Consider the following 17,953-nt stretch of genomic DNA (forward strand, 5'->3'; position numbering starts at 1 on the left):
GGGGGGGTCCATGAAACCAGAGAATGATCTTGCCTTGAGATAAAGGACTTTCTCATCAAAGGCTAAAGCTTTTATCTGTACGTTAACACTGACTACAAAGCCAACTCTTATTAGCAGAAGAGCAAATAAGAACTTTGTGTTAATATTCTTCAATCATAGAAACTACTGAATTAACAAGAATAAGTCACATATAAGTTTGAAGAAGCTAGTTTCGAAATACCTGTACAAAAATATAAAAGTCTATAAATTTTTTTTTTTGTTTTGTTTGAAGCCTGTGTTGATCCTTGGAAACATCACATGCATAATAATACATCAACTGGAAAAGTGGCAACTAAGGAATTAGATATTTGTAGCTCTTTTTTTTTCCTCTTTACATATATACACGTTACAATAAAAATAATTTTATTTTGGTTGTTTGGTGGAAGTATACTACAACAAGCTAAATACTTCTTTTTTTAAATTCTCAAAGTCGAAAACTATTTTACCAATAGCTTACTAAAATCCAAATATATTAAAATCTCCTATAGTAAGTGCAGAGAAAAAAGATTTAAAGACTCCAAGACGGCCACCAACTTATCTACCATGGAAGCGAACTACAAGAACAGCAAAATAATATTGTTATGTATGAATGCTCCTTCTGTAGATAATTGGACCCAAACAAAAAAATTCACAGTTCAGTAAGATCCCTAACCCTGACCTTTAATTTTTTTTCTTTTTTTCTTTTGTTTTTACATTCAGTACAGTATCATATAAGCTGTGCAAAACTTTACTTAGACTGGCAGTTTGCCATATCAGTTGCATTTGTCTTTGGTACAAAAATAAACAATCGCATTAATGTGCAAGTATTTGTTTTCTTCCGGCCAAAGTACCGAAATTGAGTTTTCTAGAGCCATCTTTTATACAATACATAGACTCTGTGGCATATATCTACATTTTCAACATATTCCTATATACATTCAAAAATTTTTAAGAGCTGGAACAAATACATTAAAACCTAAAATCTCACCATCTATACAGCTCGGTTTTGCCCCTCAGGGTTTTCTTCATACAATACTTTACCAGCTTATACTGATAGCTCTCCCCACAAAATACAAGGCACAAAGAATATACTTTTTTTTTCTCTTGCTTGCACGGACATTTAAATACTCTATTAAGCTCAGAAAACTAAAGTCTTATATGGCACACTAGCTCTAATGCTGCGTGTGCTATGTACAAGTTAATGGTTGCAAAGAAAGCTTACTGGTTTTTTTAAGAATAAGGAAAGAAAATCCAATTATTGAAAAATAAAAAATAAAAAACAAAAGAACAAAAAAACTCCCTACATTGACAGCTTCACCAAAAAAATGCTTCCTCTTACTTCACTTGGACCATAAACCTGTCACAATGTCTGGCAAATGCCAAAACACTTTCTCTAGCAAATCCATGTTTTTGCTTCTAAAACAAAAGTGATATATTCTGGTCCTAGATCATTTGAAAGAGAACTCTCATTTCTGCCCTTGAGCTTGAAGCAGCTTCGAAACTATCTAGTTTATGGTCCAAAAATGCTCTGCAGCATTTTCTACCACGCCGTGATTTGTTTTCCTACACTGTTACTTGAAACCAATGGAACCTACAGGTGAGTGTTTACAGAATGCTAAGCTGACATGCAGACCAGAATGCCATTTACAGCGAGGAACTCAGCAGCACAGGCAGAACCTGCCCCAGGAGCAGCTCAGTCCTGCCCTACACCTTGGCCATGGGTATCCTCAGCCCCACCAGGCCGCCCGTGGGGTCTCCCTCTGCCGTCTTCTCCAGCACCTGGTTCACAAACTCCGACGTCTGTCCAGCTACAGGGAGTCCTGAAAGGGAGGGAAGAGAAGCTGCTCTCAGGTCACTGCTCATGGCACATTCCTACTGATGCCTCAGGTTTTAGCTTTTCTATTTTTCAGATTCTGTGCTGCTTTAGTGTGCAGTTCTGAACTTCAAAGTAAGGGCTGCTGAGCTCTCTGCACAGAGCAGGGAGACAAAACAATTCCTGCTCCAGCTGGGCACCAAGGACAAATGATCCAAATCTCAGCCCCAGGAGCACAAACACCGTGGGCTGGAGAGAGAAAAACAAGGATGGGACTGCAGGGGCTAAAGCTGGAATGGGACAATGAACTGCAAGATGCAAACGGAGCAGAACTGATCACAGTGAAAGACCCTGTGCCCGGTTGTGCATTTTGGGGCCATTTTGGTTCATCTTGGGTGCAGCCCTGTGGATCCATGTGCTGCCCAAGGTGGATCCATGGAGGAGATCCTTTTAATAAATCCCTGCTTTATTCCTTAGCTCTGTCCAGCCTCTGCTCTAGCTCAGCCTTCACAAGACATCACTACAGACAGGTGACCAAAGCCAGGGGACACTTTGGTTGGGACAAAAGGAATCAGGAAAGGGTTCATTTGTTCCTCTGTATCAGAAATTCTCTGCAATCAAATACAGCAAGCCCAGAGGAGGCACCAGGATGATCAGAGAGCTGCGAGGAAAGGCTGGGAGAATTGGGGTTGTTCAGCCTGGAGAGGAGAAGCTTTGGAGTGACCTCATTGTGGCCTCACAGTCCCAGAGTAGGACAACAAGATGGAGAGAGACATTTTACAAGGGATGGAGGTTCAGGACACAGGGAATGGCTTCACACTGCCAGAGAGCTGGGTTAGATGGGATATTGGGAAGGAATTGTTCCCTGGCAGGGTAGGCAGGCCCCGGAACAGGGGGGCCAGAGAACTCCTGGATCCCTGGAAGTGTCCAAGGCCAGGTTGGACACTGGAGCTTGGAGCCACCTGGGACAGTGGAAGGTGTCTCCGGTGGAAGAGGATGAGCTTTGGGGCTCCTCAGGACATTTACCATTCTATATCCTCATACCCAGGTAAATACACAAAGTTCACTGCTTACCAAGAGTGTCTTTAATAAGTATGTTCAACTTTTGTTCCATGTTGATTCCTCTGTCATCTTTAGGTACCTGCACCCGATTAACTATTTCTTGTTTAATGGAGTTGATGACAAAGAGTAAATTATCTGCAAAGAAAAAAAAAGGATTAGCTTTACATCACACTCCCCTGGAAGGGATTCACAGTTACCCACACACAGCTATCTGTGTCAAAGGTGTCACATCACACTTACTGTAAAATTAAATGTAATAGTTTACATCAAATATAACAAATATTTTCAAAAATATTTAGAGAACATGCATACATCTACATAATTTACACCTGCAAAGTAGTTCAACATTGCAGGCAACCCAAGTTACATTCATTTCATTCAATGAGCTGGTTTTGTAGCACCAGAATTGCTGGGTTGGTACCAACTCTTTCCTTTATGAGCCAGGTTACATCACAGTGCAAAACACAGACTTGCCCAAACGAAAGAAAAATGAAGATGTGAAGAGTTGTATTTACCATATTCCGTGTTGAGACCCCAGAGTTTAACTTTATTGGCTTCATACTGGGCTTTCTTTTTTAGTCTACAAGCCCTATGGCAAGAAGAGGGGAAGAATTAGAGCACTACCAGAAATTCCAGAGTAGTAAGAGCCACATGAACTCATCAAGCAACCCTCCCAGAGCCGTGATGCACAAACTCATCCATCCTCACTCAGCTGCACTGAAAACACTCTGCTACCTGCATTTGCTCACATTTGACACTTGTGGAATTTGCCACTGTCCCAGCTGTTTGCCCCACAGCTAAGGAAGCCAATTCCAGTGGAAACACATCCTTATCTAGGGGACAGACAAACCACAGCTCCCAAGGTGTCAGCTGCCCTGCTTTTTGATAAACTGGAAATTCCCATTTGATAAACTGGAAACTCCCATTTGATAAACTGCAACTCCCATTGCAGAAGCTGCCACACAAAGCAGAATTTCTTTAGGCAAAAATTATTTGGATCTTTATCACTCACTTGCAGCAATCCCAATTTTCTCATGCCTGCAGCTTTACCCAATGCATACCTGGAAGCCAACTTGTTCTTTTCTTTCCTTGACCTGGGTCTGGCAGTTAAGGGAAGTTCACTGACGGGTGTCAGGTCACTGATCACCTTATTCAGCTTCCTCAGCTCATTACCAATCTGGAGGAGTTTTCTGGGGTTGGGAGTCAGGTCTTCTACATCAGTCCTCCGTGACTTCTTTGCTGCATATTTTCCTGTTTTAAATATGAAAAAAAATGGGTAGGGAAGTGACATAATACATACACAAACCTGTGAGAAAACACTCAAATAGGCATTTTTTGGGTGCAGTTTAAGTTCCTTTGTTCAATGCAGAAGAATGGGCCGGAATCAGGTGATCCCCGTGGCCTCTCACAATAGAAAAAGCATTTCCACACAAAGAGCTTTGTACAATTCATATTCTATCCAGATCAGATAAGAGCAAATACTGCTGGCAAGGCCACTGGATGTGACAGAGAGCATACACACAACTCTGCTGAAAAATGTATGTCACAAGTTCAAACCCTGTTGTTTTGCTGCAGCTGGAAACTTGTTAACTCATATGCAGTCAAAATACCCTCCTGCACACTCCAGTGGATTAAACTCCTAAATAATCTTATTGCCAAAGTCCTGTACGAAGAAAGAGTGCTGAGGCCTGGTGCTGAAAAAATCTTCAACAATGCTGAAATGAAATAATCCACATAAATGCCAATTAACCCTTTCTATTATATGTATTTGAGGGTATTTAAGGCCTGGTTTTGCACTTGACGTAAAGGTCAAGTGGCCAAGTGTCTGTGGGTTTGAGTCCTTAGAGCACATTTGGTTATTTGATGTTGGATAACAAATATAAAATAATGGAATCACAGAATGGTTTGGGCTGGAAGGGACTTTAAACTCATCTTTTCCTCCCCCTTGCCACAGGCAAGGACACCTTCCACTAGGCCAGGCTGCTCAGAGCTCCATCATGAGAAAGAGCAGTGATAGGGACTTTACGCACTGCTATTTCACTACAGGATAAAGAAGCTTTTAAAAACTAAGGACATTCAAAGAAAAAATGTTTTCTTCCCTGAATAAATCTACAGGTAACAGCAACAACCACAAAAAAACCTTCTGATTTAAGAGAAGGCCAATTGCCATGTTAAAGGCAGTAATTTTCAACTCTAAGGGAACATTAACCTTACAACCAGGGAAGTTGGTTTAAATTGCTCCTTCAAAGCCAAAATCAAATGGAGCAGCCTAAAAGAGGTCCTGTGAGAAGAAAACAAAAATACCCCTAAGAGTGGTTTGGTTTGGGTGATGTTAATCATGTTTGTGGTGCAGTAATTGCTCACTGGGAATAAATCAGTTATTAGAGCAACTGGTTTAAGTTTCTAAGAGGGCATCTTAAGGAAATAGTTTATTCCCAGAGGAGTAACTGCTTCACTGTGCTGCATTCACAGGGGGAAAACAAGGAGGGAGGAGCAGAGAGAGACAGTTGTGCCTCAGTGCTTGTCCTCAGCTCATACCAGTCCCCTGAACTTGGCAGCCCAGAGCCCTCCCAGCCTCCTGCTAACACAGGCAGCACTGACAGGAACAGCCACGAGCAGCAAACATCAGTCAAGTCCCCATCCAATATTTACAGTATCACACTGAGAAAGCTTTGAACTCTCGGGGTTTCCACTGAGAGCCCTTGGAAGTCACAATCCTCAATTCATCCACACTCCTCTGGAAGAAACCACACTGAAAGTCCCTACTGTGTGCTCACTGTGCCTTCCCTGGGCACTGCAGAGTAACAGATTTACAGTGCTTGAGCTTTCATGGCCAAAACTTCCCAGCACTCACAGGGAGGGGAACTTGGCTGCTGACGGTGTCACAAGGGGAATACAGTCATTTGTGACAAGAATGAGGATTTCTTACCATGGTGGAGCCCATTCTTCTGGTACATGTTGCTGGGCAGGGTGTCCCTGTCCCACTCAGAGGGCCTCAGCATCCTCTCCTGCTGGGATGGTGTCAGCTGCTCGCTGTACTCCCAGAAGTATCTTCTCTTGCCTCTTTTCCGAGAGGAGATCGCAGTCATTTCTTTCAAATCCTCCACAGAATCGTTTTCATACCCTAAAAGGATGCAGGGAGTTGTTTACATACTGCTGACAGAATTGTTTGTAGCCCTTTAGCAGCAGACTGAGGATTCAAGTTGAGAGCAAAACCACAGCCAGCTCTGTTTTGCATTATCTAACACTTGGTTTCCAGCATCGACTGCTCTTGGGTACTTGCCTTAAATCCAGGGTAGACACTGAGCCACTGATGGGCCTTCATTAGTTGAAAAAACCAGAATTATTTATGCATTTAAAGTCCCTTTATGTTCTCTGACTCCCAAAGCTGTAGTTCCCCACAATCCCAGTAGTGCAAAGTACAGACAGCAAATGTTGGACCATGTTCACCCATCCTGACAATTTTCCCCATGAATTGGCAGGAACACAATCCTAACTCACTTCCACATTTGACAAAAAGCATGGAAAGAGAAGCAGATTAAATAAAGATGGATTAGCAAAAGACAATAAAGAAAAAAATTATTCAATTATAGAACACTCTGAGTTGGAAGAGGGCCAGAGGATTGAGTCCAACTCCTGCTGCTCCCGAGTCCAAGACCTGCAGGGAATAAATCCAAGCACTGATCCCTCCTAGGCTGGAGAAAGGGGCTCTGTTATCAGGACAGTGACCAAAGGACCATCTAAGTTGAAGGGATCTGGACCCACTGTTCAATCTCTTCCTCCTCTTTAGTGGGATGAGAAGAAATGATCCTCAGCAAAGCTGTATAATATTTTAGAGGTGAATTATGATGCACTTAATATCATGAACTGCTCACGAAGGAAATAGAAACTGTAATGCCACTGCCCACATCACAGAAATATTTTACCATAACTACGTAAACCCAAACCACAGGTTTTCAAACCCCAAATATGCTTTAGAAAATAATCTATACCAAGGTTAAAAAAAATCTCAAACCACTGCACGACCTTTTGTGCTAAAATGCTAAATATTAGTTTACATTTACTCAAAAAGGAGAATTTCTAAACATCACATACTGTGATGGAGCTAAAGGAAAAGCCACCCATGCATGGACTGCAGGCTTAGCAAGCCTTGATCCCATATGCTTCAGCTCTGCTTCATCTTCCAACAGCACAAAGAACACTTTCTTCCTTTTAAAACAGTCCATTCAATTAGTCTGTTTGCACTTGTAAAACCAGTTGAAAGAGGAAAAACAAACTTTCTTGCTTTGGTCTGTCTCTCACATCATAACCCAAAGAAGTCAGGTATGCAGAAGGATGAAACCCATCCTGAAGTTCTGTTTTCTTAATTTCATCAACTCATTTTCTCAGGTTCTCTGGTTTGTTGGAAAGGCAGGATTTTAAAGGCAAATCAAACAATGAAACATGCTTTATAAAACATTCGTGCTGTATAGCCAAAGTTAGTGCCAATTTACATGAAATACAGTTTCAAATACCATAAATATTTGTAACTGTAGCTCCATTTTACTCAAATGCTGTTTGACATAAGTATCAAAACACTCAAAAAGCCCACGGACTTTCCACCTAAAAAAAAAGCTATGTAACTCATTATACAGAAATATAGAAATGGAGCCCATCTTCATGATAACATAGAATTAATCCAACCAATGAAAACAAATCTCCGTAAGAGCTGAAGTGTACAAATGTACAACAAGGTTAAAATCAGGACTTCCTGTTTGCTTATTTAAACTGTAATTAAGTTAGCAACTTCAATTACATTGACTTAATACATCCTGCCTTGCAAGGCCAACACTGACCTGCTGCCATGATAAAGTGACATAAAAGAACCCAGAGCAGTGTCCTAAGCTAACACACAAACTGTTCAGCTGCTCTGCTCTGTATTTATTCCTCCTCTGTGCAAAGATCACACAGCAGGCCAGGCTTCTAAGAAATCTCAAAAGGTTCTTGTATTGAACTCTGAAGCCCTTCACAAACCCTTCCTAAAAGTCTTTTTTCACATCCCTCCCTGTGGTTTTGGGTTTAAATTCACCAGGGTTAAATGAAGCAGAACAGAGAACAGAGTGCACGTGACTCTCACCAGGTGAAACCCGAAAATAGCCCCACTGAACAAACCCAGGGAACTGCTTCTCTCCAGCCCTGCACCACAGGGGCTTCTGGCAAATCACTCCCAGTGCTTCCCCCAGCTGAGGTCCAGGTGCTCACACTGACCTAATGCAGCTTCTGAAAACAACCTCTGTGTCTCCATGAGCACTTTTCACTCATTTCTTCTCCAGTGCTACTGACAACTGAAGAAATTGCTGCATTTCCCATTTCTGCAATCTCCTGACTAACAGTAATTTAAAAATCTTTCTACTAAATGAAATAAGAAAAATATACTCAGTAATAGCAAACCCACCACATTTAAATGCTAGAAAAGGCCTGGGCTGGTAATTCCCATAATAAACTACCTTTGCAGGAGACCAAATTTGCTAAATCTGTATCATGGTGATAATAAAAACACTGTTGCCCAAACTTGTCTGAGAGCCAATCACATTTTTAGCTATTTTTCCTTCACTATATCTAAATATTTCCTCAGATAACACTTGAAGAAAGCATTTCATTCACTCTAAAAGCATACATGAAGAATAACCGAAAGCAAATTATGTATAAAAAAACATTAGAGGGTCAGCAATAAATAGCAGATTTTTGTCCTTTCAGTAAATTACATCCTCACTCAAAATACCAACTGATTTTGCTTTCAGACCTGTGGAAGGTTTAATTTTCCTGTGCTGTGCCTATTTTTAGATACTTAACACACAGTATTTACCTTTAGAGGTAAAAAAGCAACACAAAATACAAAAGTGATATGATTAGAATAGCTGGAGATGTTATTTTCTAAAATAGACAGAATAGATTATAAAATTCTAATATCACCACATTTGAGGTGAATGGTTTTAGGCTTCATTCATGGAAAGGTTTGGCAAGCTTGGATAAGCCCAGATCCTCAGCCACTGCTGCAGAATGTGGACTGCTGGTCAGTAAAATCATTAATTAATTAATTCCACCCACAGCATTTAACACAACCTCTCTTTTTCAGGGATCCCAGGCTCCCAGTGCAACACATCCCCCACGGGCTGCAGAGCTGGAACAGCTGCTCAGGGCCCCAGAAAGCAGAGGGAGTTCACTCCAGAAGGGAGGAAGAGGCTTCAAAATGTTAATAAAAATGTGTTGTGTGCATGTGAAAGTAGCATAAAGGGCAGAATGCTTAACGAGTTTAATGCCAACGCAGGAAATCTAATTAGAAAATAATTTCATCTGAGAGTTCATTATGACAAACACTGACAAGCTTTAGGGAAGCTGCTGCTCTCAACAAGGAAAAAATTCAGCTGCTTTATCCCCCTGAAGTTACATATTGCCAAATGTCTGAATACTTTAATTCTTATTCTCTACTACAGGGCATTTATAAGATGTGAATATTGTAATACTTTATGGAATTAAATTAATACTTGGTTACAATCCTGTGCAGATTTTCTTTTTATACAATATTACTGTTTTGCTACATTCTAGGTGAAGGTTAAGTCTTATTCCTGCTCTTAGAACTCCATTTTTAAAGGCAGGAGAGAGGAATTCCATATCCTCTAAAGCTCCACTAAGTGTTACTGCTGAAACCACCTAGAAATGATTCTATTAATTTCAGTCACTCTATGGATTCTGTGGAAAAACTGTACCTGAAAGTAGGACTTAAATAATTATGAAATCATTTCACTCAGGATTGATTTCATCCTGACAGATCCAACTCTGGATAAATTCACTGCTATGAGAAGTGCTAGAAAGTTCTGCACATCCTACCAGAGAGCTACAATAAAAAAGAAGGCCACACTTGCAGGCAGCTGCTCTAACCTCAGGCTACAGCTGGGCTTCCTGTATTCTCTATCATTATTTTTGTTGCACAACCACAGTTTGTGCAGTTTTTCATGAAACAGGGCAACAGAGACTTTGCATACTTTGAATAAATTGCATTTTGCAAAGCACTTCGAAAACGTGGGAGGAAAGTTCACAACTTAAGATCAGCGCTGCTCGTGTGTAACTACCAGGAGTTCAAAAGCTTTCCTTCCCACTCAGAGGACAAACCCAGCAACCCCCACGTCACCAAAGCCCAGCCCTGCTGGTACCTGGTTCTGAGAAGGTGTCGCTGATGTCATCGTCCTTATCATCCTCGTAATCCTCCTCCTCATCATCGTTCTCAGACAGCTCGTGCTCACTGCCAAACCCTTCATCATGGTCCTCATCTTCAATATCATCCTCATCCTCCTCCTCCTCCTCGGGCTCTGCTTTGGCTGACTGTTCACCCAAAGTGTCTGTTACAAAAAGAGAGTAATTGTGCTCTTCTTTCTTCTGCGAGGAGTCCGACACGGAGGCGCTGGCGGAAAGGCTGCTCTCCCCCACAGCCAGCCCTGGGCTCTCCTGGGGAGGGCTGAGGAGCAGCTCTTGAGTCTCTTTAAAAGGCAAACCAGGAGTTGTGCTGTGAGCATGGGGGGACTCGAGTCCTTTTCTCTCCTGTCTCTTTGCCACAGCCCCACAGTAGCAGGTGTTTTCCTTGGCCGCGTCAGCGTGCGCCTGGCTCAGCACCGGCCTGCTCTGCGGCAAGGGGTTGATCTTTACTTTTGCTTTTTTAACATAGTCTTTACATTCAACGTGAATGTTCACCTTTTCACTGCTGTACACGTTGGTCTTGGCCATGATCTGTGTGCTGGAAGCAGGCTGGCTGCCAGCCTTGCTGGCCTTCTGGGCACAGTCCGACAGCGCGGCCTCGGCCTGAACGTTCTTGGAGGAGCAGACCGGCGCCGCTGCTCTGCTCGCCATCTTTTTGCCAGGTAACAAAGGATTTAAAGGGTTTTGTTTTACACTAATGAGCAAATCAGGGTAATAGAGTGAATCTGAGACAGGCTGGGAGTCCTCGCTGTTCAGCTGAGCCAGTGTGGGTGTTTTGCTTATCACCTCTTCATCCTGGTATGGGCTTGAGAAGTCATCGAGGCCCAGGTAATCCACCTCTTTTGTTCCCCAGATGTCACAGCTGGTTAATTTAGTGTACTTAGTTAGGTCTTCACAGTAGGTATCCCACTGCTCCCACCTGGAGGTGAAAGCAGCTTCTTTGTCCAGGATGTCCGTAAAAGACTCCAAGTTCTCAAGGTCTTTGCAGTCCTCCATGAAAAGCAAGTTGTCCCTGGAGCTTTGCTGATAGTCCATTTCTCTGTCCTATGCACAATAAGGTAAGTTAAAATTAATACCAAAAAAAGTATCCATCATCTCTTTCCTCTCCTTAATCTGGTAAGGAAACCTCAATTCCAGTGAAGTATGAGAGACTGGTGACACAGGAAGAGACCTCAACTTTCAACTAAAAGCTTCTTTTGAAGGTCAGAATGAAGTTCAGCTCCTGTGCTTCAGCAACAGGTCTTTCTAAAGACACTGCTCTTCCTGTAAGACTCTATTTTCCTGCTATTGCAAATCCATCTGCTCACGAGGAACTAAACAAGTACCAATATCCATGTATTTAAAATATGAAAGACATCACAAGCATCTCTATAATCTAGGTCAATCTTTGCTGTGTGCTTAACAGAATACACTTGAGTTTACCAGTTCCTGGAAAACCTCAATCTAACACGACCAATTAATGACCATGAGTGACCTTTCTCCTTTGACGCAGGGAGAAAATGAAAAAGGAAATGCTTATACAAGTAGCTTGTGAGTCAACTTTTATTTCCCTTCCCTCTGCATTCACACCTTGGGTAAAGCAGAACATAGCAAGGGGAAATTCTTCCTTGTGGGGGTGGTGATGGCCTGGCAAGGCTGCCCAGAGCAGCTGTGGCTGCCCCTGGATCCCTGGCAGTGTCCAAGGCCAGGCTGGACAGGGTTGGAACACTAGTGAAGGTGGATTTGAGCCTGTTTGTAGAAGTGCCTGCTGAGGAAGCACCACACTTGCTGGACAAGACTCCAGCTCTTCCCTAATCAGCAGCCAGCAATAATGAATAATTTTCCACCATTCTTGAACCAATACCCCTTTATTCCTACAGGAACTGGTGAGGAGATGAAATTGTGGGCACACTGAGATGACCTACCAGCTCATACATGAAGTCTGGATCCGAGCTGCTCGCCAGGAGATCCGTGCTCATCAGAGTCTGCTCTGAAAACAGGTGGCTCCGAAAGGCATCCCCAAAAGGAGGGTCCATTCCACTCACACTGGGCTACAACACAGTGGACAGACTTTCAAACATGATATGAAAAGGCACATTTTCATCTTCAACAAACAGAAAGAGGATCACCATTCCTCCTGGTCTCAGAAGGTTTTTGCCACCACAGATAAGCACATCATTCCCCAGAGCCAGAGAATGCTTCAGGAGCAGCTGACAACATGCAGGAGCAATCACAGGACACATTTCTATCCATCAGAGCTGCAAAAGCATTCACTGCTCCTTCGTTCTTCCCTGATGCTTTGAAAATCTTATGTTAGCCAAGTTTTGGGATATGTTGGCATTTGTGGAAGATGAGGGCCAGTCCTGGCAAGATCTGGGAGTCCCTCTAATACAAATAATTTTGTACTAAAGCAGTGTTGACTGTGTTTAGAGCCATTAGAACTCATAAAACTTCCACATAAAATTGTAAGGAAAGCAAGATTTATGACAACTAAATCTAGATTGTTACCTCTCTCTCAAGAACGAAGTGAAATTTGGCCAAAAAAGCATTATGCAGGATGACTGGGCATGCAGGGAATGGGCAGCAAGGCCTTCTGCTACATTTAATTCCAGCCCTCAATTTCTCTTCTAGACGCTCTCCCCCTGAGGGCTGGGAAGGCAGAGACTGTGCTGCTGAAAGTCATTGAGTGTGCTCAGGGTGAATCACTGCAGTAATAAAAGGCTGTTCTGCTCTCCAGGCATCCTCCCTCACCCACAGACAACGTGGCTGAAGCTTGAACAAACACAGCACCAAGAGCAGCACCACTGCTTCTGCCACAGACCCTACAAAATGTACATCCTTTAATCTCCTACACATCTTCCCTCCTAGTGCTGGCCAGATTTGTTCTTAAACAGAGGCAAAATTATTTACGGAAGTGAATAAAATCCTAGCAGACTTACCTGAGGCATTTCCAAGCCCAGATTCCCCAAATCCAATTCCAAACTTCTTGTTTTATTCACTTGTAGATTCCTTTCCAGCTTTACTTCAGTCTCAGGGAGTTTACACCATCCATGCAATGAAATTTTTCTTTAGGATAACTTCAGTTCACCCTGATGGAGCTTTCCTATTTGTCGACTTCTGTGCAGAATAAACACAGCAAACCCCCAAGGAGGTGAGTAATCCTTCACCACCAAGGTGAAAGCTTAAAAACAGTCAAAGGCAAGAATTTCCCCTGAAAATTGATTTTTTCTCATGCTGGAATGTGTAGAAATTTTCTTCCCCTGCCATCTTTCACTGAATGAAAAGCCACAGATGCTACAGAACAGAGTTGCTGCAAAACCATTTTTGGCCAAGTTACATTTTGTTGCCTTTTTTTCGTCTCTGCTGAGACCAGCAGCTCTACAGACACACCTGAGGAGAAAACCCTGCCAAATTGGGAACAATAATCAGCACACTGCTGGGTATCCAGGAGATAGACAACCTCTATGACTAATGTAACAGAGCCAATAAACTCTAAAAATGTCTCAGGCAAAAGTCTCAAAATACAAATTTCAAAACAGGCAGAAATGCTGTTTCCAGTGGTATCTCCTCCTTTTCTTCAGGGATGAATCCATCCAGCATCAGATAAGATTACATCAATCACTCACACAGCAACATCTAGTGGTAGAGGATCACAGGAATCATCCAGCAGAGCAGAAGAGACAGATTTCCCCAAGAGAACAAATTAAAAACTGCCAAATTCACAGCTGTCTAATAAAATACCTTCTCTATTAATTCAAGTAAGGCACATGTTGAAATTGGACCAATTTATTTACTGGTAGTTTTACCAGTTTAGGAGTTTCTACAGACCTGCTCTACTTCAGATGTTTGTCTAATGACTCTTCTGAGCTTAACCCAGCATTTAGAACAGTGTGAGGAAAACCCTCACTCAGCATTGCTCCTAAGTCAGACTTTGGTGCAATCTGCTCAGGCTGTGTTTATTCTCCTGTTTTAAAAACAAATAGTAAACTCTAAGTGTTCTCCCACAGCTCAGAACCCTCCCCCAGCAGCACATGACAGCCTCCCCGTGATTATTCCCACTTTCAGATGGCATCTCAGCTACTTTGGCCTCTTTAGCATATGGACTATCAGACTGTGGTAAAAACAGACACTATGCAAAGAAGTCTTTGCTTATCAAACAGCCTGCTTTGCAAAGAGCAGCTGGAATATAAAGAACAACAGTTCCAGGTCCAGTTCCACAGGAGTTCTCAGCTGAACCCTTGCTGCCCCTGCCAGAGCAGCCATTCCTCACAGGGGCCCGTGGTGAACGAGCCAGCTCTTGGGAGAAAAGCTCCTTTCTCCAAAACCCCCAGGGAACCCTTCACTTATTTAAAAGTGGCATTTAAAGTGAAGTTTGTGCCTCAGCAAGCCCCATCTCCCTTCACCCAGCAAAGGCCACTCCACAGCAGGATGGTCCTTCCCAGGTGGGGACGTGGCAGGAATGACTGAGTCACTTCACCTGGGCTAGAGAAAGGGTCTGTTCTTCAAAACAAACACAGGGATGTTCTCAGGCACAAAGAGAGAGGCAAGCTTATGATTCTAAATACCTGAACACTTTCTTTCCATGCAGATTGGTGCCTTTTTCATCAGCACATCAGATGAATGCTTTGACATCACCACCAAACCACCTCCTGCATTCACAGGACACTGCCAGAGTTCTCCATGATACAAAGGGCAAAGAAAAGAAACGTCTGCTGCTTCTTCACTGGCTATTCTTTGTTGTGTTTTTTGTCAGAACACGGGCCTCAGCTGTTCCACACACAGCCAGCAAAGGGGGTGAAACTTCATCTCTACTGACACTGATTTCAGTACCAAACACCAACAGTTCCAGGTGCCAGACTTTGGATCACTTCCAAACCCTCAGAGCAAACATTAAAGGCTCAGAATACTTTTACCATCTCCAAGACTGGAGTGATAAACTTCTTGCACTATTTAAGAATGCCAGCGCATGTCCTCTCAGGTCAAAGCAGTGTATCAGCTAACCCAATTAATCCTGTAATTCTCTTTCTATTTAATTTTTGATATTTTATAATATTAATATTTAAATGTGACTTGAATCCCAGTAGGATCTAGTCAACTATTCCACAATGTAGGATTTTTCTCAGCAGCTCTGCGGAGGGGGAAAACACAGTGAGGCCATGAAAAGAAAGGCATTGCCTCAGGGAGCTGCACAATCCAGATATCCTTCACGCTCCCAAAAAACAGCCCTGCTTCCAACTGCTTTTCAAATCTCCCAGAAAGATCAAGGTCACCATTAAAAGCCTCCTGCTGTTTACACCTACCTACCAGTGCTTCTTCACAAACTGGTAAATAAAGATGTATGGCATAAGTCAATGACACATATGGGAGCACAGGCGTCAAATCAGAACTTGCTGTGAAGGAAAGCAATTTGTAGACTGCAGTTAAAGTCCCATTCTTACAGAATTTATCATTACTGGCACTTTCAGCCCAAGACTGAGTTAGAAAAGAATAGTCCAGCTGTTGTGTTATCTATAATGAATGCAGCTCTGAATGAACTAAAAGAGCTGTGGCAGAGCTCAAGTACAGCAGCACGAAGAATTACTGAAGATAAATATAGCAGGAATTTCTACTTGAGGACAATTTCCATTAATGCCTTCCATCAGCCCTCCCCAAATGCAGAGACAGGTGGAATACAGAGCCCGAACAGCGGGCAGGGTGCCTGCTCCTCTGGCAACAAACAGCCTGCAAGGAAATCTGATTAAGGTGATTAAAGAGCCAGGCCCAGAGCTGGTTCTGTGCCTGCAGGTCTGGAGTCACATCAGTGCCCAGCTCTGCTCCTGGAGGAGCCTGTGACACATGGAGAGGGACTCTACAAGGGATGGGGTGACAGGACAAGGAGAATGGCTTCAAACTGACAGAGAGCAGGGCCAGATGGGATATTGGGAAGGAATTCCTCCTGTGAGGGTGAGGAGCCCTGGCACAGGTGCCCAGAGAAGCTGTGGCTGCCCCGTCCATGAAAGTGTTCCAGGCTGGGCTGGATAGGGCTTGGAGCAAGCTGGGACAGTGGAAGGTGTCCCTGCCCATGGCAGGGGGTTAAAATAAAATAATCTTTAAGGTCCCATCCAGCCCAAACCATTCCATGAATCTGTGATCTCAGGAACAGCTGTGTCTCTCTAACATTTAAAATCTGGGCTGCTGATGGAGGCATGCACATGTACATTGGTTAAAATCCCATCAGCCAGCAACAAGGATCCAAAGCCTGTTCTGTAGAGTTAACATCTAATTAATCTAATGACAAATCCTTATTAAAAACAATCCCCTGTATTTAATATTTACTTTCTGAAGAGGAACAGTGGTTCCAGGACGCCCAGGAAGACTGAATTTCCCACAGGGGTGCAGCAGGTGCATTACCTGGGATTACTGGTCTAACCCAGGCTGCAGCAGGAGCTAAACTCCAAATATACAGCATTTAGGGGACACAGTGCAGCTCCTGTGCATGGGCTGCCTCTTGGGCCACTAAAACACCCTCCTGCCACAGCACAGCACCTCCAGAGAAGCCCCTCTAAGAGAAAACCCCAAAATTCAGCTTTTAGCTTAGCACCTTTGAAAGTCTTCCTCAGTCACCTGCGTGAATCATTTGTACCATGGCTGTAAGGAAAGTTGCTATTTCTGGCCCAGTTCAGCTGTGTATTCTGAACACTGGAAAGGCACATGGAGCACGGCTGGGCTGTTCTCTTGGCTGCACAGTGCTCATTATCCCAGCAGCTAAATGCCTGCTGTAAGTGCATTACAGGAACAATTACACTTTCACGATGGTGACTGCATCACACAGCACAGCTTGTCAAAGGCACAGTTTTGATGCAGGTATAAAAAAATAGCTCATGAGAGCCTGCCAGTACTAAACCTAAATGCTCAGGCTGAAACATTCATGGTCAACTCTGAATTTCAGAGAAAGCACAAAAACTACACCATGTGCTTAGAGAGAACCATTAAGTAGCATGCACTGCTTGTGATATCTGGATATTTTATGAAATACTGGACTTGGAGATGAAAGTTCTCCTGCACGTCTCTCAAAAACAATTTTTTCCTTCCACAGTTTGTGCCAACTTGTTTTCTGTTACAGAACACCCTCTGCTCGGGGCAGTCTTCAAGCTGAGAACATGCAGACTGCCTGGGGTCCATCCCTGGAGTGTCCAGGGAACATCTGGAAATGGGACTCCAGGCTTTGGTGTGCGTGAAAAGGTAGGAATCACTCCCAGGTTGGATTCAATGGCTTTGGAGGACTTCTACAACCTCAATCAATGTTTACTGAATAATGTTCCTTTTTTTTTTTCTTTCTACATGATTCTTCAATGATTATCCAGACTTAAAAAATTTTTTTTTACTTTTCTCCCCCAGCACAAAGACACGAAGTTTATTAGTACTATTATTATTATTTCATAGCAGTGAGCAAAGACACTTTTAAAATGTCTTCCTGTATTTCCACCCACCTCAGTCTCATTCCTGGACTCACAAAAGCAGCCAAGTCCCCCTCGTTGATGAAGGATTTCTACTAAAATGCCAGCACAAGCATCTAAGGCATTATGCTCTATGATTTTTTGTCCTGGAGAGAAAACAACACCTGCTTAAAACCCCAAACCCTGAGTCGGATGGAGCATTGCCACTTAACAGAACTAAAGATACTCAGACAGTTTCACTTCTTCTAAGCCTCTTCCCTCCAGGAGAGAGAAACTGTTACTTCACTGTCTCTGTTCCCGTTCCTGCACTGACCATCCCTTCCCCCTCCAATGGTATTTTTCCAATCCTACTCGCCCACAGCAGACAGAATTCAAGACCTGGAAGTGACAGCTCTGAAGAGAAGCTCTGGTCTGC

At 43.0% G+C, this 17,953-nt stretch overlaps 1 protein-coding gene across 1 annotated transcript in view; it reads right to left on the reverse strand.

Moving 5' to 3' along the window:
• The window catches only part of CREBRF (CREB3 regulatory factor), a 17,284-nt gene extending 4,065 nt beyond the window's left edge, over positions 1-13,219 (reverse strand). Inside the window, exons 1-8 of the mRNA XM_005418805.3 lie at positions 13,042-13,219; positions 12,028-12,153; positions 10,084-11,167; positions 5,823-6,017; positions 3,955-4,144; positions 3,409-3,482; positions 2,906-3,028; positions 1-1,838 (exon numbers count right to left, since the gene is read on the reverse strand). The exon at positions 1-1,838 is cut by the window's left edge and continues 4,065 nt beyond it. Of these exons, the coding sequence (XP_005418862.1) occupies positions 1,723-1,838; positions 2,906-3,028; positions 3,409-3,482; positions 3,955-4,144; positions 5,823-6,017; positions 10,084-11,167; positions 12,028-12,153; positions 13,042-13,050 (1,917 nt within the window). The 5' untranslated portion in view covers positions 13,051-13,219 and the 3' untranslated portion in view covers positions 1-1,722. The remainder of the gene's footprint in view (positions 1,839-2,905; positions 3,029-3,408; positions 3,483-3,954; positions 4,145-5,822; positions 6,018-10,083; positions 11,168-12,027; positions 12,154-13,041) is intronic.
• Between the last annotated feature and the right edge of the window lie 4,734 nt (positions 13,220-17,953).

Source organism: Geospiza fortis, unplaced genomic scaffold (assembly GCF_000277835.1).
Source record: "Geospiza fortis unplaced genomic scaffold, GeoFor_1.0 scaffold55, whole genome shotgun sequence".
Lineage (NCBI taxonomy): Eukaryota > Metazoa > Chordata > Aves > Passeriformes > Thraupidae > Geospiza > Geospiza fortis.